General features: G+C 51.9%; 1 protein-coding gene across 1 annotated transcript in view; it reads right to left on the bottom strand.

The window, feature by feature from the left end:
* Positions 1-25,726, bottom strand: part of GALNT17 (polypeptide N-acetylgalactosaminyltransferase 17) — a 448,562-nt gene extending 422,836 nt beyond the window's left edge. The window contains exon 1 of the mRNA XM_011290337.3: positions 24,317-25,726. Coding sequence (XP_011288639.1) covers positions 24,317-24,554 — 238 coding nt within the window. The 5' untranslated portion in view covers positions 24,555-25,726. The remainder of the gene's footprint in view (positions 1-24,316) is intronic.
* Between the last annotated feature and the right edge of the window lie 291 nt (positions 25,727-26,017).

Raw genomic sequence — 26,017 nt, 5'->3', positions numbered from 1 at the left:
GTATGTCCTTTCTGTAGAGGCACTCGTTCCCCATACTCTGCCCCTCCACGCGAAGGCTCTTAGCTTGGTCTGAACTCCTAAATTCCTTGCACATTGTTTGACCTAAAAAAATGTATCAGCCTTAATTTTAACATTCGAGTCAAGCCAAGTCAATTTCATTTGCAATGCAAAGGAAAACAGTTTTAAGAGTGCCAATGAAAACACAGATCTGAAATAAACTAAACAGCAGCACCAGAACCCAAACCTAAATCAGAATCCAAGCCTGGTCTTCCTCCCCGTACCTCTGGGCTGCCCCAACACGGTGCCAGCCCAGCCTTACTCAATTCTGGGTAAGCCTGTCTTTACTTTTCTTTTTTTAATTTTTATTTATTTATTTGCACGCGCGCGCGCACACACACGTGCCGGCGAGAACAGGGGAGGGGCAGAGAAAGAGGGAGAGAGAAAATCCCAAGCAGGCTCCATGCTGTCAGCGCAGAGCCCGACGTGGTGCTCGATCTCATGAACTATGAGATCATGATCTGAGCTGAAATCAAGAGTCCGACGCTTAACCAACTGAGCCACACAGGCACCCCGTGGAAACACCTGTCTTTCCGTTAGGCTTCCCCATTATTTTGCGCTTCCATCCATCAATGTGAAGCGAATTATTTTTCAAGCTTTTCCTATTTTAAATATTCATCCTCTTGAAGTAGGTCACTCTTTCATGAGCCTCAGCTTCTCTTTGAACTGATTCCCTTTTGCTCCGTATCTCCCCTAATAGGGACGTGTAATGCATTCAAAGTGTGAAATCCAATTCCAGTTAATTTTATTGATTCCTTTCCCAGCCTCCTTATTTCTTATGCTAATTCATGTTTATTTCAAAAAGAGAAAACAAAACAGCCTTTTGGAGAGAATGTCTTCAAAATCTGTAGAGCCACCGCATTTTCATTCAATTATAAATGAGCTATACAATATTTAAATCACTCACTGGAAATAAAGGCAGGTTTTAATCCATTCCGGAACACAGCAAATGGCCTCAGAGAACAACTTCTTTGAAAGTGAGCAAATGGGATAATGATAAAATGCATACCTTGTCACACCCACACACTCACACTCACCAGGTTACCCGGTTGACTAAAATGATCTTCTCTGTTGTCCCTGTCTGCTCACCGAGTTTCAGACAGGAGACAGAATACACATGGCAAGTCCCACGTAAGTGCACTTCTCTGGTATTTCCTTTCTCTGCAAAAATTGCTCTTAATTTTGAAAGGGGGCGAGGACGTGCTGCGTGTCCCTGCATAGTTTACCATCATGCCTAGGCATAGCCACATAGTGGCAGAACTGTCTCACAAGGTCAGATGAGAATGGCCTGGATGGGACCCACTGGCTCTTCCCTGAATCTGAAAACGTTCTGTTTCAGTTCCAAATTCACTGATTCTAGAAAACCCCGCTTTCCCCCTAGTAATAGATCAATCCCATTGTAATGAATTCTATGAGCAAAGCTGGGATTCTAAAATGTGCTGAGTGTTATAAGCGAATTGATCTTGGACTTCCTTCCAAGATCATGACTGCCTGAACCCAACCCAGAGAAGGTAATCACTGCATCGTTTTTGACGCACATCAATACTTTAGGCGTGTCCCCTGGAAGAGGTAATTTACTACCTGGCCTCCATCTAACGCGCCTTCAGAATTGGTGTTTCTGAAAGAAGTCATTTCCTCCTAAATCATTAATAATGCAACATTTAAGTGGCAGCGATTCTCTCTTCATCATAAATAAATATCAAGAAATTACCTTCATCATCTCCTGCAAAAAAATGTGAACCAGACTGGCTCTCTCCAAAAGAAAGAGACATGACTCCATATTCCAGAACCCGTCTGGTTACTGAATGAGGGGGAAAGAGCCTTAAAAGTGGGTCAATGTCATTTTCTTAACCTGTTTCCTCCTCCTCTGTGTCTCGAGCAGGTTAGTCAGAATAGTTAAAGTCAAAAACACAAGAAATAACAAGTGTTGGCAAGGATGTAGAGAAAAAGGAGCCTTCATGAGCTGTTGGTGGGAATGCAAACTGGTGCAGCCGCTGCGGAAAACAGTATGGAGGGTCCTCAAAAAATTAAAAACAGAACTACCATACGATCTAGTAATTCCACTACTGGGTATCTACCCAGAGAAAACAAAAACATTAATTCGAAAAGATATATGCACCTCTACGTTTATTGCAGCATTATTTACAATAGCCAAGATATGGAAGCAACCCAAGTGTCCATTCACAGATGAATGGATAAAGAAGATGTGGTATGTATGTATATAAATATTACTCAGCCATAAAAAAAAATATGAGATCTTGCCATCTGCAACAAAACGGATGGACCTAGAAGGTACGATGCTAAGGGAAATAAGTCAGTCAGAGAAAGACAAACACCATATGATTTCACTCCTATGTAGGGTTTAAGAAACAAAATGAATGAACAGAGAAAAATAAAAGGGGCAAACAAAAAACCAGACTCTTTAATACAGAGAACAAACGGGTGGTTGCCCTGCGGGGGGGGGGGGGGGATGGATAAATCAGATAAAGGGGATTAAGGAGAGCACCTGTCATGATGAGCACTGAGAAATGTACAGAATTGTTGAATCATTACGTTGTACAACAGAAACTAATATAACACTGTATGTTAATTACACCCGAATAAAAAATAACAATAAAAAACATTTTCTTGCCAGTTCCTTGCTTCTCTTCACTTCTCCAGCCACCTCCTGGGCAAAACCTTTGCCCCCTCTCTTAGATCAAGCCGAGATCCGGAACCGCACATCGAACTGTCTACTCGACATCTCCACCTGGATGTCTTGTTTGCTTGTCTTTATTTTAGAAAGACAGAGAGCATGGAAGTGGGGGAGAGGAGCAGAGGGAGAGAGAGAATCTTAAGCACTGAGCGTGGAGCCCGACACGGGGCTCGATCCCACGACCCTGGGATCGTGACCTGAGCAGAAATCAAGAGTCAGACATTCAACCGACCGGGCCACCGGGTGCCCCTCCACCTGGATGTTTAATAGGTATTCCAAATTCAAGGTGTCCAAAGTTGGATGCATCATCCCCTCCCAAACCTGCCCTCCTACGTGTCTTCCCATCTTAGTGAATGGCAACTCCATTCTCTAACTGATTAGAGTAAATCCAGAGTCCTCTTTAACTGCTCACTTTCTCACCTACCTCGTATCTATTCCATCCACAGATCGTCACAGTGCTATCTTCCAAATACACCTGGGATGTGAGACCTCCTACCACCTCCACTATTTCCAAACAGGTCCAAGCCACCACTTTCACCTCCCCTGGCCTGGAATGCTGCAATGGCCTTCCAATCGCTTCCACTCCTGCTTTCACGCCGTCCCCTACAACGTCATTGGCACACAGCAAGGTGATCTCTTGAAAACACCTGAATTGGGGCATGCCACCCACCAGCTGAAGCTCAAAACTCTCCAAAGGTTCCCAGCATCGCGTAGAACAAAAGCCTTGGAACACCAGTAAAAGGACCGTCTCCTCCAGAAGCCTTCTCTGGCAACTCGGTCTGGCGGAGTTCTCTCTCCTCTGTGCATCCACAATATCCTGGGCACACCTCCATCAGGTATGGACAACGCTACATCTCAGTGGCCTATGTCCCCCCCCCCCACACACACACACACTGGACTGTACCTTGGCTCTTTCCCTGAGAGCACACAACACGTAGCGCGGGCTCCGTAAGTGCCCGTGAAATCAAAAAGCCCTGAACTTAAAGGGCCTTGCACTTGGTTTAATGTCCTGCCGTCGCCATCTTGAAATTGTTCATGATGGGTGAACAAGGTACTTTGCATTTTCATGTTGCAGTGGGCGCTGCAAATTATATAGCTGGTCCTAGATGGATAGATGGATGGATCCATGGATCAGTGGATGGCCGGACAGATGGACTCAACTTCTGCAGTGCAGTACTAACTATCAGAATAAAATGCCGCAGCTTGCAGAGAAAAGACTCCAAGAAAGAAATGTTGTACTTAAGGCACATATATGTAAAAGCCAAGGAAAAATATAAAACGAGATTTCTGAAAATCTGTCATCCACATACCTTTCCCTCAGGAATGTTACTGGTCTGCGAAAGACCGACAAAATAATTCCAGTACGTGGATGTTGTGACCAAAAAGAGCCATGGCAGTAAGCATCTAAGGACAAAAAGACCAACAGAAGATAAATGATGAGGACTAGTAGGATCGCATTCATTAATACAACCTGGTACTGATTCAAGTCGAGACACGACATTCGCAGAACAGACATGTCAGAAACATTATTCTTTTGTATACAACAGTTGAGACCAGGACAAAGGAGAAGCATGAGTCAGTGGGAAAGTCAACCAATGGGACTGAAATAACTAAAGTAAGTGGAAAAGATCAAGCTAGAACTTCAACTACCAAGTATAATCCCCCAGCATAATTCCCAAGTATATTTTTAGTGATAAGCTAAAAATTCAACTTAACTTTTTAAATAAAGCCAGAAAAAATACATGCGAGTATTTTTTTCAAACCCCGAATCAAAGACAACTTGTGAAGTTAAATGTTCCAGGAAAATGTGAAGCCACTACATCCCATCCAAAGAAAGCATCGACATTAAAAGGTAAGCGAGGAGTTTGGAGAGCACATGTGTGATAAATACTGAAGACAAAGATAATTTCGTCACCACATAAAAAATGCATGCAAATCAACAGTTCCATTAATCAACAGATAAATTCTGTTTTTAAAAGATCAAGCAGAGCTTCAAATTTCACCAAGAGCAAATGCAAATAAATCGTATTTGGAAAAATATTCAGTCCCACTACCAATCAAGACAATGGAAGCTAAAAGGAGACGATGTGACTGTTTATCCAATTAGCAAGGTTTTAGAAACTGTACCGTCTCTTCATTGTGAAAGAAGATAAAGGTAATGTGAGGACTCTGACACACTGCTGCGAAATATAAACTCATACAAACCTAATGGGAAACCAGTTTGGCAAAATATATCAAAAGTCTTTAAAAAGCCCATACATTTTGGTCTACCGATTCCACATGAGACTATTTCTATCAGATGCTGGATATAAAGTTCTATATATAAGGATGTTCATCACACCGTTATGTATAACAAAAATTTGAAAGCAATTGTGAGATCACAGAAAATATATATTTGGTCTCTGGCCCCAGCTCCTGGCACAGAGCTCCTAAAACTCTTGTAATTTCCTAAGTGATAAGAGCACAGAGAGCATCTTTTGTTCTCTGGTGATCGCTGACCCTGGTTCCTGACACAGGGCTCCTAAAACCCTTGGAAATTCCTGAGTCATAAGAGGGTCTTGTTCTAACGCAGTGACTCTAGGTGGCACCAGACAGACTGGGCCAGGATTAGAAGCTTGGAACTTTCAGCCTCGCCCCCCCATTCTCCTTGGAAAAGAGAAGGGGTATAAATGGAGTTAACGATCCATCGTGCCTCTATGACAAAGCCTCCGTAAAATCCCAAAAGGATGGGGTTCCGAGAGCTTCGGGTTCCTGAGCGTATCAGGGGGCTGGGAGAGTGCAGTGCCCCAAATGGGCATGGATGCCCCCATGTTCCAGCCCTACACATCCTTTCCATCTGGATATTCAACTGTATCATTTACCATATCCTTTTATAAGAAACCCATAGAAGTAAGTAAGAAAGTTTCTGTGTTCTGTGAGTCACTCTAGAAAATCAATCGAACCTGAGGAGGGGGTCCCTGGAAACTCTGATCTAGAGCCAGCTGGTCAGAAGCTCAGGTGACAACACGGGCTTGTGACGGACATCTGAATTGCGGGGGACAGGAGGGGGGTAGCCTTGTGAAACTGAGCCCTTAACCTATGGCATCTGATGTTCTCCCCAGGTAGACAGCATCAGAATCGAGTTGAATTATAGACCCCTCAGTTGGAGGCACAGCGAATTGCTTGGTGGGGAAAACCCACAACATTTGGTGACCAGAAGCGTCAGAAATGAAGTGTTCTCTGTGAGTAATAAAGGACACACAGGACAGAAACAGGAGGAAAGAACCGGGTTTTTTCCCCACAGAGGAAGGAAAAAATCTCTAATGCTGTAATCTGTATCTCTGCCTATATGGAAGGGACAGAGAGAGACTTACGGTAAAAAACCGTTGCATGGGGGCGCCTGGGTGGCTCAGTCGGTTGAGCGTCCAACTTCAGCTCAGGTCAGGATCTCGCGGTCCGTGAGTTCGAGCCCCGCGTCGGGCTCTGGGCTGATGGCTCAGAGCCTGGAGCCTGCTTCTGATTCTGTGTCTCCCTCTCTCCCTGCCCCTCCCCCGTTCATGCTCTGTCTCTCTCTGTCCCAAAAATAAATAAACGTTAAAAAAAAAAAATTTAAAACCGTTGCATGAAAATACCGTATCATAACCAAAATTAATGTTTATGAAGTGCTTAGTAGCACGGGGAAGTATTTGTATAAAAATGTGAAGAGAAAGCATAGGACGCAAACATTTCTATGCAAGCATGATCTTAAAGATGTTAAGAATGTTAACAGGGAAGGAAGAAGAGGCCCTTATCTTAATGCTACAGAGCTGTAAGTCTTATTTTCTCATTTCTGATGTTCCCCGCTTCCTGACTTATCACAGCGAACAAACCATAGATGCTCTCTAAGTGACACGCAGACAGCCTGGCCACCATCCCTCCATCACCTCCGTGGAGCCGGATGCAGACAGGTGCCAGCGTGCGGTTGACCAGGCTGGGGGGCACCCCCCCACCTCTGCTTCTGCCCTTACCAGTTGAGTTGTATACCTGCCAACAGCCCCTTGTGTTTTTCCCAAACCTCTTCGCGCCAGCCATGCTTGTTACCGGAATGACACAATTCTATTAAATTACATAAATGGGTGGCATTATGAGTGAGAACCAAGTTGAACGCTTTCGAAAGACTCAAGGGGAAAATAAAAAAGGGCTACGTAAAGGCATGTGCAATTAGATGTGGGCAAGACAACCATACAGGATCAGGAAAGAAATCATAAGCTGTGGAAAGTTTCCGCACACTGCAGAAACCTGTCTTCTCGGAGACTAAGATATCAGGTCCAAACAGACTCCCATCACGCTCAGGAGCTCTGAGATGACAGGTCGCCTTCGTCAGGGAAGGCGCCTTGGTGCTAAGGGAAGACAAGCATTGCCAGGGGGCACAGAACAAAACCCGGGTGAATGGGGACACCTGGGTGGCTCAGTGGGTTAAGCATCTGGCTGGAATTTGGCTCGGGTCATGATCTCACACTTCAGTTTGTGAGTTCGAGCCCCGCATCGGGCTCTCTGCGGTCAGGGCAGAGCTCACTTCAGATCTTCTGTCTCCCTCTCTCTCTGCCCCTACCCTGCTCGTTCTCTCTCTGTCTCTAAATAAATAAATAAATAAACTTAAAAAAAAATAAAATAAACAGGCAACCAGAGCACAGGGAGTGGCCTGATCCAAACTTTGGCTGGGGACACCGCAGTGGTAGCAAAGTGCAACACAGACTTCCAGGAGCAGAGCTCAGAGATGGAATCCTTCCAGAGTCAATTCCCAAGTCCTCGGTCAAACATGGGGCCACACCAGGCACAGGGAGCAGAAAGGGACAGAAGAGACAGGAGAGCTCTCACCAGTCTGCTGTCGGTAGCTACCGTGGTCTATGAACAGATTGAAGGCAGAGGCTTGTAAAACCAGAAGGTCAATACCACGGTCAACTGAGTTAGCAAACATCAGAGGACAAGTAGGTTTTACAGAAAAAGATAAAACTGTACTCCCAGCAAACAGAATGAAGTCTATTCACCCGCGGGTGCACCTGGGTGGCTCAGTCGGTTGAGCATCTGACTTCAGCTCAGGTCATGATTTCACAGTTCATGAGTTCGAGCCCCGGGTCAGGCTCTGTGCTGACGGCTCGGAGCCTGGAGCCTGCTTCCAATTCTGTGTCTCTGTCTCCCTCTGCCCCTCCCCTGCTCGTATTCTGTCTGTCTGTCTGTCTCTCTCTCTCTCTCTCAAAAATAAACATTAAAAAAAAATTTTTTTAATTTTTTTTCAACGTTTATTTATTTTTGGGACAGAGAGAGACAGAGCATGAACGGGGGAGGGGCAGAGAGAGAGGGAGACACAGAATCCGAAACAGGCTTCAGGCTCTGAGCCATCAGCCCTGAGCCTGACACGGGGCTCGAACTCACGGACCGCGAGATCGTGACCTGGCTGAAGTCGGACGCTTAACCAACTGCGCCACCCAGGCGCCCCTAAAAAAAATTTTAAGAAATACATTCACCCAGATCCAGCTTACCCAACCAAAGACACCCAGGTGCCACGAGATGTGGGTGTGGCGTGGGCAGAACAGAGGTGCCGTGAGCCCCAAAAGGAGGCGCCACCTGCCTGGGTCACAGCACCACCTGTTGATCGGGAGGGCAGGTCTCATGTGAAGCGTTCTTACAATAAGAAAAAGAAAAGAGCAACTTTGAAGGCACGTTTCGAAATCGTGAAATGAAGAGGCAAATGCTGGCAGTCACGTTAATTGCGTTTGAAAGTTAAAAAAAAGAAAAATCTACCAGAAGCCAGGAACGTATCAAACATCCCATGCGAGTAAAACTCATCTAAGCTTCCCAACAGCTCGGTGGAATCGATGATATTTTTACAGATGCAGACCCTGGAACCAGGGGTGATATCTGCTCTCCAAGAAGCAGTCTGCAGGTATGACGGCGGGAAAGGTTTTGCCGTGAGGAAAGGACTCAGAAGCACTTCAAAGCACAGGCGGCAACCGTCTCGGTGCCTCCCAGCTGCGCATCAGAATCACCTACTGAGCTTTTGAAAAATGAGGATTTCCAGAGCCATGTCTGACCGGGATCTGCAAAATGTGAACTTCTGGGTTGAGGGATCTGGGAGCTGGTACTTTGGTACTTCCCCACAGGTCCCCAAGTGCATATGAAGTTCGGACAAGCATGGGAACCACTGGTCTGTGGCGTCCCCTGGTCTTCAGTGAAGGGCTAAAGCCGTAGGCATCGTCTGTCCTAGTTTGGACTGAAATGAAACGCTCTCACTCTGGGAAAAGTGAGATGGTGATGCGTTTCCTCGTTATAAGACCATAGTCCACTCATGAAGATAAAAAGCTTCTGCACAGCAAAGGAAACCATCAACAAAACTAAAAGGCAACCGACGGAATGGGAAAAGATATTTGCAAATGACATATCACACAAAGGGCTAGTATCCAAAATCTATAAAGAGCTCGCCAAACTCCACACCCGAAAAACAAATAATCCAGTGAAGAAATGGGCAGAACACATGAATGGACACTTCTCTAAAGAAGACATCCAGATGGCCAACAGGCACGTGAAAAGATGCTCAACGTCGCTCCTCATCAGGGAAATACAAATCAAAACCACACTCAGATATCACCTCACGCCAGTCAGAGTGGCCAAAATGAACAAATCAGGAGACTATAGATGCTGGAGAGGATGTGGAGAAACGGGAACCCTCTTGCACTGTTGGTGGGAATGCAAACTGGTGCAGCCGCTCTGGAAAACAGTGTGGAAGTTCCTCAAAAAATTAAAAATATACCTACCCTATGACCCAGCAATAGCACTGCTAGGAATTTACCCAAGGGATACAGGAGTACTGATGCGTAGGGGCACTTGTACCCCAATGTTTATAGCAGCACTCTCAACAATAGCCCAATGATGGAAAGAGCCTAAATGTCCATCAACTGATGAATGGATAAAGAAATTGTGGTTTATATACACAATGGAATACTATGTGGCAATGAGAAAGAACGAAATCTGGCCCTTTGTAGCAACGTGGATGGAACTGAAGACTGTGATGCTAAGTGAAATAAGCCATACAGAGAAAGACAGATGCCATATGTTTTCTCTCTTATGTGCATCCTGAGAAACTTAACAGGAACCCATGGGGGAGGGGAAGGAAAAAAAAAGAGAGAGGTTAGAGTGGGAGAGAGCCAAAGCATAAGAGACTTAAAAACCGAGAACAAACTGAGGGTTGATGGGGGGTGAGGGGGGGAAGGGTAGGTGATGGGCATTGAAGAGGGCACCTTTTGAGATGAGCACTGGGTGTTGTATGGGAACCAATTTGACAACAAACTTCATATATTAAAAAAAAAAAAAAAAAGACCATAGTCCAGACAAGCCCCCAACTTCCCAGTCTGCTCAAGTAGAAGAAAAGAAGCTTAAGGGACTTATTTTAACTTCTGGTGAAGAAGAGGGTAGGTTTGCGAGACTACAGTGGGATGTCAGGAACTTTGGCGTGAGAGGCCGTGAGTCCAGACACGATGCTCAAGCTCAGCGAAGGGAGACGCCCTCGCGGGAAGGAGCTGCCGCAGAAAAGCCACGTTTCCTTCTCCTGCCTCAGCACCCCAGGGGTGCGCGCGCGCGTCCTGGCCGAGTCAGGAACTTGGCGAAAAGATGTCTGAAATTCTTGGCCAACCTGACCCCCCCTGCGATAATCACGCTGCAACCCACAGCCTATCGGTGGCATATAAACCCAAGACTTAAGAAAAAAAAATTCATTTCCCACTTTTACATCCATATAAAGTCTTTAGAACAGTATTGGGCACTTGAAGCACATGCACAGTAAATGTTAGCTACTGTCATAGTTTTTACTGTTAGCATCATCACCGTCGCCATCATCATCAGGAATCTCCTATTTCTTCAATGTTTATTTTCTTGATTTTGAGAGGGGTGGGGCAGAGCAAGAGAGGGAGAGAGAATCCCAAGCAGGCTCCGAACTCTCAGCATGGATCCCGATGCGGGGCTCGATCCCACGACGCTGAGATCGTGACCTGAGCTGACATCAAGAGTTGAGATCGACTCTCAGATGCTCAACCCCTGGGCCAACCAGGCAGCCCAGGAATCTGTTTCTTGTGGTTAAGAAGAAAAAGAACACCTTATTGAGCACAGAGGTACTGGCCCAGCGTTCCGGTTATTTCTTGCTGTTTAACAAACCACCCAAAAAGTTACTGGCTTAAAACCACAACTCCATGTAATTTTGCTCATGAAGCAGAACTTGGGGGTGGGGACGGCTCCTCTCAGCTCCAGCTGGTATCAGCTAGGGAGGCTTGAAGGCCAAGGTGGTGTGGGGTAGGGTGGAATAGGTGGGGAGGAAGGATAGGCGGGGAAGGGAGAAAAGTGGGGGGTGAAGACTAGAGAGGGGTGAGAGGTGGAAAGGGCGGATAGGTAGGGAAGGGTGGTGGGGGTGGGGTAGGTTGAAGTGCACTCACTCACACGTTTGGCACCTGCTCTGGGAAGACAGAAACAGCTGGGAGCTGGAACAGCTGAGACTCTCCCCCCCCCCTCCCACCACTCCCCTTCCGTTCCCCCTCTCCCCCCCGCCTGCCCCGGGGGTCTCTCTCCAGCACAGCGGCTTCAGGTCAGCCTGATTTCTGACAGGTGGCTCAAGGCTTCAAAGGGGCACATCCGCAGAGACAGCACCTGCTAGAAACTCTATCGTCCTTTACCACCCAGCCTAGGAAGTCCTGCGACATCATTTCCATTGAATTCTAGCCTCTCAAAGGCAGTCACTAAGGCCAGCCGATGATGATGATCCATGGGAGGGGAAGCACTCCACCTTTTGCGAGGAAGAGGGACGAAAAAAAATTGCAGACACATTTTGAAACCACCACACGTTAGAGAAATCCTTTCTCGGTCCTTTGGACCGAACTTTTTATTGCTGCCAAAAAGTGCAGATCTGACCAATGCTGACCAACCGCTGTCTACAGGAAAAGACGCCTTTGAATCACTGACTCTACCTGTCTGATCCACACAATTACAGAACTTGAACACACTTTAGAGCCCATCTAGATTTCGCTGGGGAGAAAAGCAGTCCCAGAGGGGCCGGGCTGTCTTGTTCCAGAGAGCGATAATGGCTCTGACCCCCTGACCCCCCCCCCCCCCCGCAGCAGTATTAACCGAATCATTCATCAATATTCTCCTATTTACAGGCATGCTGCAACGTATTCGACAGATGTCATCTCATCCGGTCTTTCTTTATCATACTCACAGGAGGAGTTGCTGTTTTTCCCGACGGGCAAACTGAGGCTCAGCAACACGGAGTTGCCCAAAACCCAAGGTTGGGTCTGGCTGTGTTACGTAGCCAAGAGGAAGTTCGAGAAAAATCTGTCAAACGCGAAAGCCCATGCTCAGTCCACCGAATGGCGCCCCCTGGAGATCAGCTGGTTAGGGAAGCAGCTGGAGGGGCCGGGGTCGCCCATCTGGCTCTTGTCCAGAATTCAGGGGCATCGAACGGTCTCCCCTAAGATGAGGCTTTCAACAGAACCGTCCCTGAGAGGTAACCATGAACTCACGTTCTGACAAAATTGTGCGCCTTTAACACGAGATCCTTTCTTGTGGGGAAGGAGGACAGATGTGGGTTCTCACAGCCCTAAAGAAGAAGCTGGGACACCCACCTAGCAGTGAGGCTGGGAGGGGAGGGACCACAAGCCCGCCACCAGCTGCTGTTGTGCAAAGTTGGCCTCTGAGTGAGGAGGAGGAGGAGGAGGAGGAGGGGGAGGAGGAGGGGGAGGAGGAACACATAGGGCAGTCTACTTTTCCCCAAGGGTCGCGGAACACAAGTTCCTGAAGAGCAGAAGACTTTTGACTCGAAGCATCCATTTGGTGACTGCCGTGTGACTTTTGTCTTCTCCCCAAACCGCTTTGTGCAACTAAACACAGCCCGGGGGTGCTTACATCTTCCTGAGTGCTCCCCTTCGGCTGACGAAGGAAGAGACGGAGCTCCTGAAAAGGTACGTTATAAGAGTTGTGTATTTTACTATTAGTTTCAGCCCCGTTCCTCAAATCTTCTGGAATCAGTTCAATTGCGGGAAGACGGGGAGGCAGGGGGAAAAAAAAAAAAAGGAAAGTGGATTTTAGAACAACTTGGCAAATTAGCAAAGTTTGTAACATCATTAGAGGGCTCTTAAATATTCTTCCCTGAACTCCATTTTTATCTTGTGAATGCATTTCAGTAATTGCTCTAAAAGAGATTGTGGAACTTTGGCACAAACATAAATGTTTGCATGATTTAAAATGCAGCGGCAGCAAAGATCATGATTTTTTAAATTGCTAATTCTTAAGCTAACCTTTGCAGTTTGTCTCCTCTTGAAAAATGCCAGTTCCTATCAGCAGAAGCCGTAATAAAGACAATGCATATATTATTTAGTTCTTTATAATTGCAAACAGCTTAGCTATATTTCAATACTTATCCCTCAGCTCCAACATGGAGCATAAGTAGGGGATGATTACAATCATTCCATCATTCTGTAAATAGAACACCGGGACACTAAGGAACAAGACTCTTTTCTTAAAGCCAAGAGATCAGACAGAAGTTAGTCCAGAACCAGATAGATTTCAATCCAACCACCTTGCCCCACCCCCACTCACTGTTCAACCCACTCAGTACATGTTGATCATATTGGTCAAGGACAGAGACCCAGAGTCTCTGGGTCTAGCCTCCGGACTAGTGTTGTAGGCCTACCTAATGGAATTAGGATAATTAACACTGGCTGCTGTAACAGAGAAGCTCCACGATCTCAAGGGCTTAAAACAATGGTCCGATGCATGAGGGCATCAAGAGAGAGCTGTGGAGGATAGTGCTCTGTTCCACGTGGTCATTCAGGGACTAAGGATCCACCCACCTTACAGTCCCCCGAGAGATGGACTCCAAAGCCACCACTAGCAGGTAATGACATAAAGCGTGGACTCCACAGGGGATTTTGTGGACCAGGCCTACCGGCGACGAACATCCCTTCTACCCACCTTCTATCGAGAACTCAGTCACATGGCCCCACTTAACTGCAGGCGAGGCTTTCTGAAGATCAGCTGTGTGCCCACGAGGAGAGGAAAATGCCTTGGCGAACAAAGGCGTTAGCTCTGCCTCCCCAGCTAGAGGCAAGGAAAGTTCTGGGCTGCCTGCCGTCCGTTTCCCTAATGCAGACCCTGATCTGGTATAAACAGTGTCGTAAAAAAGACTTGTCCCTCCCTTCCAGGAGCTCCCAACTAAAGTTCTGCACCACATACTCAACCTCAAGTCTCCAGCACAGATCAGGGTGATGAATGGGAATGAGAAGAAGGGTGCACTGGAGCCAAAGGGACTCCCTTCCGGACTCAAGAGAACCGCGGACCAGCTCGTGGCATCAGCTTCTCAGGAGGATGTGTCTACACACTTCTGGGTCCGGGGCCCTCGGCTGGATGGTGTGGCTACTACTCCAGACTCGGTTTCCATTGAAGAATGACCCTCACAGGATCACACCGAGCTTGCCCAATTAAAGCCACCATGAATACCAATAAATTGGAGACTAGACTGTAGAGAGGGCAACAGGGCAGAAGCCAAGGACAGAGCTTGCCTCAGGCCTGCCGAGGGCTGCCCAACACGAAGAAGAAACTAACAATGTGCACTTGTCGGCAGTCTTGTGGCGCTAATTTCCTTGCAAATATAAGCAAAGCCTTTTAATTAACTTAATATCAATTTCACTTTTCTCACATTTTGTTCTAATTATGGGCTGGATTTGAAGCTCTCACAGCATAATTGAGAGCCCTAGAACTAACAGCTTTACAACTTTACACGCTGGTAACTGCAAAACCTGAGGGGAGGAAGGTTCCCCGCCACCACTGTGTCACTGCACCCCCAGGCCCGCCACTCCGCAATCCCCGGTCCGGCCACCGATGCTGATCAGGACTGGGTCACACATCCAGGGGTCGGCGAGTACCGACCTCAGCACAAAGGGAGACACAGAGAGGTGCCTCCGGACAACTAACTTACTTCTCAAAGTTTCGGCTTCCTCATTGGTGAAACGGGCCTCATGGTGTAAGAAGATCTGACGTAGGGGTGCCTGGGTGGTTCAGTCGGTTAAGCGTCCGACTTCAGCTCAGGTCACGATCTCACGGTCCATGGGTTCGAGCCCCGCATCGGGCTCTGGGCTGATGGCTCAGAGCCTGGAGCCTGCTTCCGATTCTGTGTCTCCCTCTCTCTCTCTGCCCCTCCCCCGTTCATGCTCTGTCTCTCTCTGTCTCAAAAATAAATAAACGTTAAAAAAAAATTAAAAAAAAAAAAAGATCTGATGTACCATCAAGTAACACAAAACACTTGGCACGTACTACGTGCCCAATAAAAATCCTTTGTAGGGTAAACTACGGTACACACATATACAAATACTTGACATTCCCCAAATCTACGACGCCTTCAACTCTAAACTTTTTTTTACCATGTTTGTGTACTCGCAGAGGAAAAAATGCTACCAATTAAACTATGACACGTGACTGACCCTAAAATGAATCTCTGTTTCAGAGACACATAAATGTGCACCTTAGCAGTGACCAGATAGGGCTACGCGTGGTCGTTTTCAATCGGTGAGATGTCTTCAAGGCAAATCCAAGCTAACCCTAGGATCTGAGTATTCTAGTTCATGGACGTTTAGTTAGCAAAGACTCTTCTTCATTTTAATATTCACTGAAAATGCACTTGGGGGTGTGGAGGGGCTGACAGGCACCACGGCTTCACAATGCAAATGCCATGCCCTCTTTCCTCTTTTGCCTCTGCCATACTCTCTCTGGAAAGCAACTATTCTCTGGAAGGGAGGGAGATTCCCCTGCTGAGGGCGGAGCTCCTTGTTGGCCCCCATCAAAGGCCATCCCTTAGAGATCTCTAGTTGGCTCTCTGGGACTTCTGAGTCCCATCTTCTAGTCCCTTAAAGCAAAGGCCGGTCACGTGACCACTTTGTGGACCACACGCAGAGCACGCCAGAGGCACTTCTGGAAAAGATTTTTGTTCCTGATTCAACAGCAGGAGCAGACGTGGCCCCTTCCTTCTTTGTACGGAGAGGCAATGACTGGAATTGCAGCAGCCATCTTGTCACCACGAAGACCAAGAGAAATACAATTAGCTCCGACATTACGTCATCATGACGACCTCATGATGCCAAAGCAAGCCACTACTTCTGGCCTTGCTAAGAGAGAACAAGTCACCTGACGGCCAATTGATTCCCAAACGACCTAGAGAAGGATTTTTAGAAGCAAAGAAAACGTATTCTCTTGCAAACTCTTGGGTCCGCCGTATACACAATTCATTATGATGCGAGGCAGAGACGAACAGGGGCTAAAAGCAGACCCATGCAAAGAGAAGGAAGAGAAGGGTGCGACCCACAATCCGAGAGTTAAAGTCACGTAACTCTCATTTACACACGCATGGACTTTGGTCCCTAGAAAGATGGCAGAACGAGAACCCGGGTCTCCTGTTAGTTCAGTGTTCTTTCTACAGGGAGGTACAGCACCTAACAAGGTGTGGATGGCCATTAGACATCCCTCAGTAGACACTAATCACACAATTAGCCACCGTGTCTGGGGCCAGGACGGAAGGAGGCACTTGGAGAATCCTGCCCCCTATTAACCGTCAGCTCGCTCATGTCTCCGTGTCTGGATGTGGCCGCCTGTCATGATGGCAGCGGTTTATTTCTCATGCATGGCAAGGCTGAGGCTCCGCAGTTAGCAGTGACAGGGACATTATTAAAAGGGAGAACTTCTCTATCAGTGGCTAAGCCAATTGCCATCCATATGTCAGAACAGTCTAAAGACCTACGAGGAGCAAGAATTAAGGCGGGAGAAGGTCCTTCCACCAAGCGAGTGCAACAGGGCATCAGGAAAGCAGGGAGGGAGAGAAAGTTCCTTGCTGAGGCAGGGAGCTTCTGTCCCCCCCGCCTCCCCCGTCAAAGGCCATCCCTCTGAGAGCTGGCTCTCCTGCACTTCTGGGTTCCATCTCTCGGTCCCCTGGGCCCCAGGCAGGGAAGCAGTTTCAGCCCTGCAACAGGGCACTCCATGGGGTGGCAGGGCCCAGAGGCCGGGTGGTGGCCCCAGGAGGCAGGCCCCGGGGGACCGTTGTCGTAGCAGCCACAGCTGAGACAAAGCCAGACAGCTGCAGGGGGAGGGCAAGACTGGGCTTGGAGCAGAGAACTCCCCAGCCCCTCATCCCCACCATGACCCTCCGCAGAGTCTCCCAGCCCCTAGGCTGCCTCTTGGCCGGGGAAACAGAAAGCTGTGTGGTACGTGGAACAGAAGTGCCGGGACAAGCTGCGGCCCCCCCCCACCCCTCCCACCATAAGACTGCACGGTGTGCGTCCTAAGGGTGCCACCCCTCGCCGTGGTGGGACTTTTCCCCGGGGAATACGCTGATTCGGGATGAGGGGGACAACAGGTAAATGGAGCAGAGGACACAGAGATCAGGCGACAGAAGGATTCCCCGACGGGCTCGCCAGGGGAGCGGCCCTGCAGGCTGGATGCGGAAGGATGTTGCCGGCAGGGAGCTGAGCTGGAGAAGACTGGAGGGAGGTGGAGGGGGCTGGGAGGTTTCACAAGGAGAGCAGCAGGGGAGGCGAGGGGAGAGCAAGCTCAAGGGGAGCGCGCAGGGCTCCGCGCTGAGGAAGGCTTCGGATTTTCCGGAGGGGGCAATTCCAGGTGTTGGCTCTTGGCACAGGATGCGGCCAAGGACAGGGCTCCAGAGTGAGGAGCACCCCGGCCTTTGAAGCTCAGAGGGCCAGCTGCGTCTTGTAGCAGAGGCACCTCATACCCACCACTGGATCTTAACCCACTTTCCCACCTATTTGGCACTGAACCGTGACATCAGTTCCCTTACGTCGCCGTGGTGCCCCAGGTCACCCGGTCCCCCCTCCCACCCCCCATGTCTACAGAATTAAGTCCAGGCCAGCCTGGGGCTCAAAGCGGTCTCCACCTGGCCCTCGGAACCAGCTCCCCCGCCACGCAGCCTGCCTTAGATCCCCGCACGCGTGCGCCTCTACACTGCTCCCCACGCCAGCCCCCCTGCGGATTCCCGCTCCCGGGCCCGGACTGTCTTCTGTGACTTGCTTCCACCTCAGGCCCCGGGGTGCTCTCCCCACCTGCGTCCTCGGGTCCCCGTGTCCCAAGTTTCTGAGTTCTCCTGTTCAAGCTGAGCCCTTGCCAGCTCAGCACCTCCCGTGGGTGAGTCCGGGCCTCCGTCCTTCCACACTTGTGCCAACACTCTTCCAGAACCTAGTGCGTGCACCTGTTAAAACCACAAACGCACCTTTCCAACACCCTCTCTGTGTGCGGGCCTCCCGCCCGCGCCCGGCGGTGAGGCAGCGCTCCTCACACATGTGAAGGACCAGCATGTTCTACAACGGGATCTGAGGCACACAGATCTCCTAGGCCTCAAGCGCGTCACCCAAAGGCATCATCTGTAGAAGAAGAGGGAGAGGAAGAAAGGAGGAGGAAGGAGGAAACGGAATGCGGCCTCCGACAAACACCGGAAGAGAGGAGTCCAGTTAAATCAGAGACCAAGCAAGTGAGACGGCAAAGGACCTCCTTTTACCCCTTTTGAGCCTTACGTCACAGATGACTGTGACCACGCTCTGCCACAGAGCACAGCTGGCGGTTCACCCGTTCGGGCCACAAATATCTGCTGAGCACTGATGAGGGGCCAGTGCAGTTCCCACATCAGGGATGTGGGGGGCAGGGCGGGGGGCTGGCCAGCAGGGTCCCTTCCCTCCAGGTGTCTGTGTTCTCCCAGGTGCCACACACGGGGCCCCAGGGCTCGGGCCGCACCTTCCAAATTCCATTTCATCCCGACTCACAAGGGCCCCATTTCACAGCCGAGAGGTGAAGTGATTTGTCCAAGGTCACACAGCTAACACGGGACGGAATCAGTAAGCCAGTGCAGTCTGCCTGATGCCCCAGTGAACACACTTTCTTCCGATTTTAGATATTTTTTTCACGTTTTTTAAACGTTTATTTATTTTTAAGAGAGAGACAGAGCGTGACCGCGGGAGGGGCACAGAGAGAGGGAGACACAGAATCCGAAGCAGGCTCCGGGCTCCGAGCCGTCAGCACAGAGCCCGACGCGGGGCTCGATCTCACGAACTTTGAGATCATGACCTGAGCCCAAGTTGGACGCTCAACCGACTGAGCTACCCAGGTGCCCCGTTCCAATTTTGTATCTTAAAAAAAAAAAAAAAAAAAAAGGCTTGCAGGTTCTCCGATCTCGGAGTTTCTTCATTTGACACACGCCTTACTAGGTCCCCGCTCCTATCTCTTGTCGTCAAGCCTGGCTCTAATTACCGAGCCTTCTTCCTGTCCACAAAGGACACTCCAGATTTGGCAACAGCAAAGGTCAGGGGGTTGGATTTCTTCCTCGAGAATGACACGGCGGCCTCTTCCCCGCCACCTCTGGGCCGGGCAGGCAGCAGCTGAACCTCCTGGCAAGCTGCCTGTCGCACAGACCGGCCAGCACACTTGTGCCCGCGTCTGAGGGCGGCCCAAGAGCGGGCTCCCCGTGTCTCCAGGAGGGGCTGGCTGCAGCAGACGCTTCTAGGCCGTCGGAGGCAAAGGGACTGAGCCTTCCCCCCTGTGCACGGAGCTGGGGCCCCTGCCTGCCACAGAGGCCTGCCTGCAGGCAGCCCACGAGGGCTCCAGCTGCCTCCGCTTTCCTCCTGACACTCATCGCAGTGAGTGATTTTTAACACAAACGTTGGCCCTCTCCTCCTTCCCCCCTACCTCCTTCCCACAGCAAACGCCGGTCCCATCCAGCGCTGGGGGTCCACACGCGCCCATCCGTATCCTGGTAGCACAGGGGAAACAGCTCCGGGCCGGCTCTGGCATCCTTGAAGACACGCCTTCAAAATGCCAGCCTCCCTTGCTGACTCCCCCCCCCGCCCCGTGGAGGCCTACGAGGGCAAATCGCCACCCCTGTCCCTCCGTCCGGAGGCACCGGGCCGGCTGGGCCGCGCTCGGGTGACCGAGAACCTGTTGGCGGGTTCCACAGCTCGGTCTGCCTCCTGGGGCTTGGGGGCAGGACTCGGTTAGGTGATTTTGACTTCCCTCTGTTCCCACAAAGATTTTCAATTTCTTCAAGCAACCCTGCTTCTGCTCAATATCCTTCTGAAAATCTAAATTTGGAACCTACCCGGAATCGATTGCATTTCCTCCGATGACAGAGCTGCCCCGGGCTTAGTGGAGAGTGACACGCGCCCTTCCGTCTCACTGCACAGGGGCGTGATGAGGGAGGGGGTGCCCAGCCAGAGCCCGGTGCTTGCATGGGGGGGGGGGGGGAAGGGGGAGGCAAGTGAAACATCACACCCGTCCTCCCTCTTCACCCTGACTCCTCGGGAGGGCGCTGGGCTGGAGACAAGTACCGTGATATTCATGAAATCTTGGCTCTGCCCTTCTCCGCCTATGTCATCGCGGCCAAGTCGCACAGTATCTCTGTTTCTCACCCTTTGCTCAGCTCTAAAATGGGAGAAGCAAATAATTTCCTCCCAAGGTGACAAGAAAGTCCCAAGTCAAGTACAGAGCTCCAGGAGAATTCTAACAAGAAATCTGTCCATCCCTTGGTCCATTTTTCCTAATGCTGGTACCAAGCTGCCATTTCCTAAGATACTTTAAACACAGCATTATTGTCTTTCATGCAAGTCTTTTAGATTTTCCAAGTCTCCACAATAAACACGAATTAATTTTCTCCTACAAAAAAAAAAAAGGGATATAAACCCACATTCATATTATAAAATCACACACGGAAAGAAAACATACCGAAAGGCGTTGCTGTCTATTCTAGACAACTGCTTGCCTTCCAGGTCCTTCTGAAGGATCTGGAGCCCTTCGGGCAGGCGGGGGAAGGACCAGAGCAGCCTCAAGATGGCCGAGGCAAGATGGCGGCAGGGAGATGCGAGACGCAAGATGGTTTCCTCAGGCTCAGTCTCCCCCGCCATGTCTTTCCAGCCCCTTCCCCCTCACCACATCCACGCAGCCCAATCCAGCCACGACAGCGTCCAGACTATTTCCTCTGTGTCTACTGTTCACCTCCTATGTATACCTACCGCCCAATTAATCAGCCCATAAACCTTAGGTGCCCACACCCCGTGCTGCAGGAGATGCTTGAAGGATAGAAGTGGTACTAAAAAGTCCAAAATATGGTTCAAGCCCTGAAAAAGCCTACCATCCAGTTCTGGACTCAAAAGATAAACCCACGTAGGCACAAGAAGATCAGCCAGGGTTACCAAGCAGTGCTGACAAGCAAGCCTCAAGCAACTCGGAGCAGGAAGAGCTCGGACGTGTGGCCTGGCACGACCCCACTCCCACCACCAGGGCAAGGACGGTGAGCCAAACTTTCAAGGATGGAGGACTATAGACAGGGAGCAGGGACGGCACACCCAGACAACTTCTCGAAGGCTGGGGCTGAAATGTGGAGGCTACGATCCTAAGGCAAATGTGGGGCATCCCAGCAAGCAGGTCAGTCTGGCCAGAAGAGGCGGAAGGTACCGGGCAAGGGTGGGAGCGTGGGGCACGCTGGCTGGGGCGGTGGCGGCCTCCAGGCTTGCCCGTGATTCCTGAGGAAACAGAAAGCCACCGGAAGCTGGGTCCTCGGGAAGGGGTGCTTCCCAATCAGGTAGCTGGAGCCACGTGTGCTGGGTGGAAGGCGGGCAAGAGACCAAGGGCAGGCACCTGGGCAGAGGGTACGGCCGCAACATCAGGGGGCAGCAGTGGGGCCCTCGTGGAAAGAAATGGGAACACAGGTGCAAGACAGAGCCTGGAGGGGAACAAACGAGCTCCCCTCTCTCTCTCTGTGAGCTTCCCCTCCATACCAGCATCTCGGCCTTCTCTTTAAAGTGTCTTTCTCGGGGCGCCTGGGTGGCTCAGCCGGTTGAGCGCCCGACTTCGCTCAGGTCACGATGTCGCAGTTCACGGGTTCAAGCCCCGCGTCGAGCTCTGCGCTGGCAGCTCGGAGCCTGGACCCTGCTTCGGATTCTGTGTCTCCCTCTCTCTCTGCCCCTCACCCATTCATGCTCTGTCTCTCTCTCTCTCTCTCTCTCTCTCAAAAATAAATAAACATTAAAAAATAAATAAAGTGTCCTTCTCAGCCTGTAGGAAGGGAAACAACCTGTAACCGTTTTTTGCAAAAGGCAGGACTCAGGACTTGGACACTTGGCTTCTGAGGAAGCCTGGGTCACCCTGGCCGCCCAGCCCAGCGGCCCCCCTCTCGGGACGCGGAACAAACCTGTCCCAAGAGTGAGTAACCCCTAGGGGTAGCGGTGCTCACGGCCGGGGGGGGGGGGGGGGAGCTGTCCCTGAGTCCCTCCTGTCGGAACTTCATAGGAGTTCACGGGAAGGTTTGAGAAAGCTCAGCAACCTTGAAAATGCCAGCTCCCACCTCATACCCAAAGGGCTGGACCCAAGTGGCCTTGCTCCTATGCTATGCCCGGTGCCAGGCTCCCAGAGGCCCCCATTAATTCCTGAGGAATAAAGGGCTTGCACCCCTAAGCCCCTAGAGAATTGCTAACAAGACAGAAGAGCACACGGGCAAAGAAGCCAGACTCCCAGCCCGTCTGAAGCGGGCTCCTGGCTTCTCAGAAGTTCCTCCCCCCTCCCCCACCCAGCTGGACCCAAGTGGCCTCGGGAGAATGGATTTTCCTCTTTGCTTGCTCAGTGTAGGGAGTGGGCCACGGTCCAGGCCACAGCTAGTCGAGATGCAAAGTCTCGGGCCCCCACCCCGGGCCTACTGAATCAGAGGCTCTGGGGGTAAGGCCTAGAAACCTATGTCTTTTTTTTTTTCTTTTTTAATGTTTATTTACTTTGAGAGAGACAGACAGGGAGAGAGAGGGAGAGCAGGAGAGGGGCACAGAGACACAGAGACAGAGAGAGAGAATTCCACGTAGGCTCCGCACCATCAGCTCAGAGCCTGATGCGGGGCTCGATCCCATGAACCGCGAGGTCATGACCTGGGCCGAAATCAAAAGTCTGACGCTCAGCCGACTGAGCTGCCCAGGCGCCCTTGAAACTCGTGTCTTAATGGGCCCTCCATCTGACTCTGACACGTGCCCCAAACTGAGGCAGGCTGATGTAGCAGCTAAGAACCTCAATTCTGGAACAGACCGTCCAAGTTCACCCCCTGACTGTGACCAAGCTCCTTAGCGGGCAGTATCAGCTACTACCTCCTAGGATTGCTATAAAGGCTAAACGAGTCCCTGCATGTCTGTGCACTTAGTAAGTACCGTTTCGAATTTTATTATTCCTCCCTGAGGCATTTGGGGGTGTAGCTATACCATAGTTTGTTTCCTAACTGAAACCCATACTAAAATAATTTGTGTCCCTAAGTGCAGCCTGACAGCGAGACCCAGGCTTTCTCGCACTCTCTCTTTTGGGTCCTCCGGGTGGGTCTATAGCAGGTATCCGTGCAGAATCATAAGGAGCACACCCTACGCTCCTCCTTTGTCCGGAAACGAACTGGGGACCGCAGCTCCCCAGGGCAGATACAAGTTCAAAGCATCCCCTGGATACTTGTTACAGGACATTAAGAAGACCACAGGGTTACGTCAAAGGGCGCGCAGAGATCTGACCACAGCCCACCTAGAAGGACCCAGCAGGGATCTCCCCGGGGTGCAGGGAGAGAACTATCTGATACCCTCCTTCTTTTGCAATGATTTGTCGTTCTGGAACTCTCATGAGAACATGAGTTAGAAGCTCCGGAAGGGGGGAGGCAGCCTTGGGTCTGCCTTGGATACCAGCCCTGTGGACCCAGGAGAGATGCTTGCACTCCGGGTAGGTAATACTCTGACCTGGGGGACAGCAAGTGTCCAGTGACCCATCAGTCCCTGGACCAGGTGTGACCAGGGCACATTAAGTCTTCCCCTGCTCGCCGAGCGCTGAAGAGAACATTTTAGATGGGGCAGACTCTGACAACTGTCATTAACTGCTACGCTCTGAAACGCTGCCTCCCCGACCCACCAGCCAACTGTAACATTCGCCCTCGGGCAGCTCTGGGCGAGAAACGGGGTGTGTTTTTAACAGCAGCCTCCACCAAGGCAGCAGGAAGGGAGGAGTCCTCCGTATTCGCTGTGCACGCCGCCTCTCGCAGAGATGACATATTCATCCAACTTACTACCGAAGCGCATTAGCTCCAGACCTGAGGCCTTGACTTTGCAGACATTTAAGCCCGCCAACGTCCCTCCCTGTCTGACCCCACCAAACGCTAAAAGCTGCAAGAGCTATTTTCTCCAAGTCGGCCTGCGCCTCCGGTCCCAGTTGGCCGCGCGACTAGTTTCTGCACTCGGGCTGGAGTCGCCAGGTAATGATTCCCGCACGCGGGGACCCGGAGCCAGCTGTACTGACATGTTTCCACAATAAAAGCAAACTTATAGCTGGGGCACAGTAGAAGCAGGTAATTCTTTCCAGCAGCGCCGGCCTCCCAGCCAAGACAGGGCAGGAAAGGGTGAGAGGGAGCCTGCGGGAGCCAGGAGGCGCCGGCTCTCCCCCACCGCGCGAAGGGCCCCAGGGGTTTACCGGTGCCCGGCCCGCCCGCGCAGAGCCCCCGTAGGCGCCGGCGCACCTCCTTACCATTCAGTTGCCGGTAGACGATGTCCTCGAGCAGCGAGAGGCGCTTCAAGACCGCATCCTGGATGGGGCTGGCGCTGTGCGCGCTAAGGTTGGCCGCCTCGGCGCGCGGCCGGATCTCGTGGAAGGCGTCTCCGCTGCGCACCGCGATGGGCCGGCACTTGGCCAGGAAGAGCACGAAGCCGGCCACCGCGATCAAGTTCAACACCAGCAGCACTTTGACTCTTCTCAGTGAAGCCATCAAACACGCCCGGCCGGCCCGCGCCCCGGACCCGCGCCCCCTCGGGCTCCCGCGAGGCGCGGAGCTGCCGGGGAGCCGTGCGAGCCTCACACTCCCGACTGCCGGCGGGGAGCCCCGCGGCTCCCGGCCCCACAGCGCGGATGCTCGGGCAGCGGAGACGGTTGGGAGGACCGGGCGGTCAGGGGGAGAGCGAAATCGCTCCCATGGAAGCCCTCGGTGTGCAGAAGTGCTCCCGGAGACGCCTGCTCAGTTCACGGCTCGCGGCCCCTTCCGGGCGCCTCGGCTTCTCGGCGAAGGGCCGGGGGCCGTGGGTCTCTCCGCGGCACCAGCAAGTGGCTCGCGGCTGTTCCTCGGGCCGCCGGGAGCGAAGCCCGGGAGTGGCGCGCAGGTGCCGGGCTCAGGGTTTGCCGCCCGCCCGCGGGGGAGCGCGCCGCGCCTCGGGCCACACGGCCACCACCCTCGTCCGCAGGCGGCCGTCGCGGCGCGCGGCCCGAGGTCTTCAGCCCAGGACCCGCTCCCCGGGGCGGGCGCCTTTGTTCCGCTCAGCGACCCGCTCCATCACGCCGGGCAGAGGGAAAGCCCGCGCCCGGAGCCCGCATCCTCGCGGCTCCGCAGTCACGCTCAAGTCTCAATTACTCTCAAAGTGGGGGCAGCACTAGGGGGCGGACCAAGGGGCAGAGCGCGACGTCCTCTCCGCCCCTCGCGCCGGGGATACCCCACCCCGCCACCAAACTCACCAGCGCGCACAGCGCCGCGGGCGCCCGGACGCGTTCCAAGCCCCAACCTCACGCAGTGAGCCTTCGGGGCCTGCCGGTCACACTGGCCTCGCTCCGAGCTGGCGCGTCGCGAGGCCGGCCGGAAGGAGGAGTAGGACCTCAAAAGTCACAGCAGTTCTCTACCCCCGCCGAAAACGTCGCGGGGAGCGCGGCGGCAGGGACGCGCGCCGGCGCCCCCTCCGCTCGCCAGAACGGGCAGCTCAGCTCGTCCCGCGCGCCACGGAGCCAAACGCCGAGTGTCCTAATTGGCGGACGCAGTGATACGGCCGCTGCGGCACCGACAGCCCACGCGGCCCTGGCCCGGGGGTTGGAGAGCCCGGAGGGGACGCGCAGGTGGCGGCGGAGGGCGGGGCGCGGCCCGAGGGGACCGGCTGCAACGCCAGCTCCTCCTCCGCCGCCCCTGGCCACCCCTCTCCCCGCGAGCCTGTCGGCCGCCGCCACCCGCAGGCTGCCAGGCGCACAGCTCCCCGGCTCGCCCGCTCGTGCGCGCGCACCCGGAAAGGGTGGGGGCGCCCGGAGAGTAGGGACTGCGCGGGATGGGGGCAGTCAAGTCATGTTGGCTGCTGGCGGCGTCGGAGGGACCCTCTGGTTCTCAGCACTCCCCGAGCAGGCGGGTTTGTTCCATCCTGGGAGGCGATGAAGACATCCCTTTCTGTGTGCTCGCAGCTCCGCTTTGCGTGGCCGGGA

This window comes from Felis catus, chromosome E3 (genome assembly GCF_018350175.1).
Source record: "Felis catus isolate Fca126 chromosome E3, F.catus_Fca126_mat1.0, whole genome shotgun sequence".
NCBI classification, from domain to species: domain Eukaryota; kingdom Metazoa; phylum Chordata; class Mammalia; order Carnivora; family Felidae; genus Felis; species Felis catus.
Note: the sequence above shows the minus strand (reverse complement) of the source record. Positions and strands in the feature narration are given on the sequence as shown.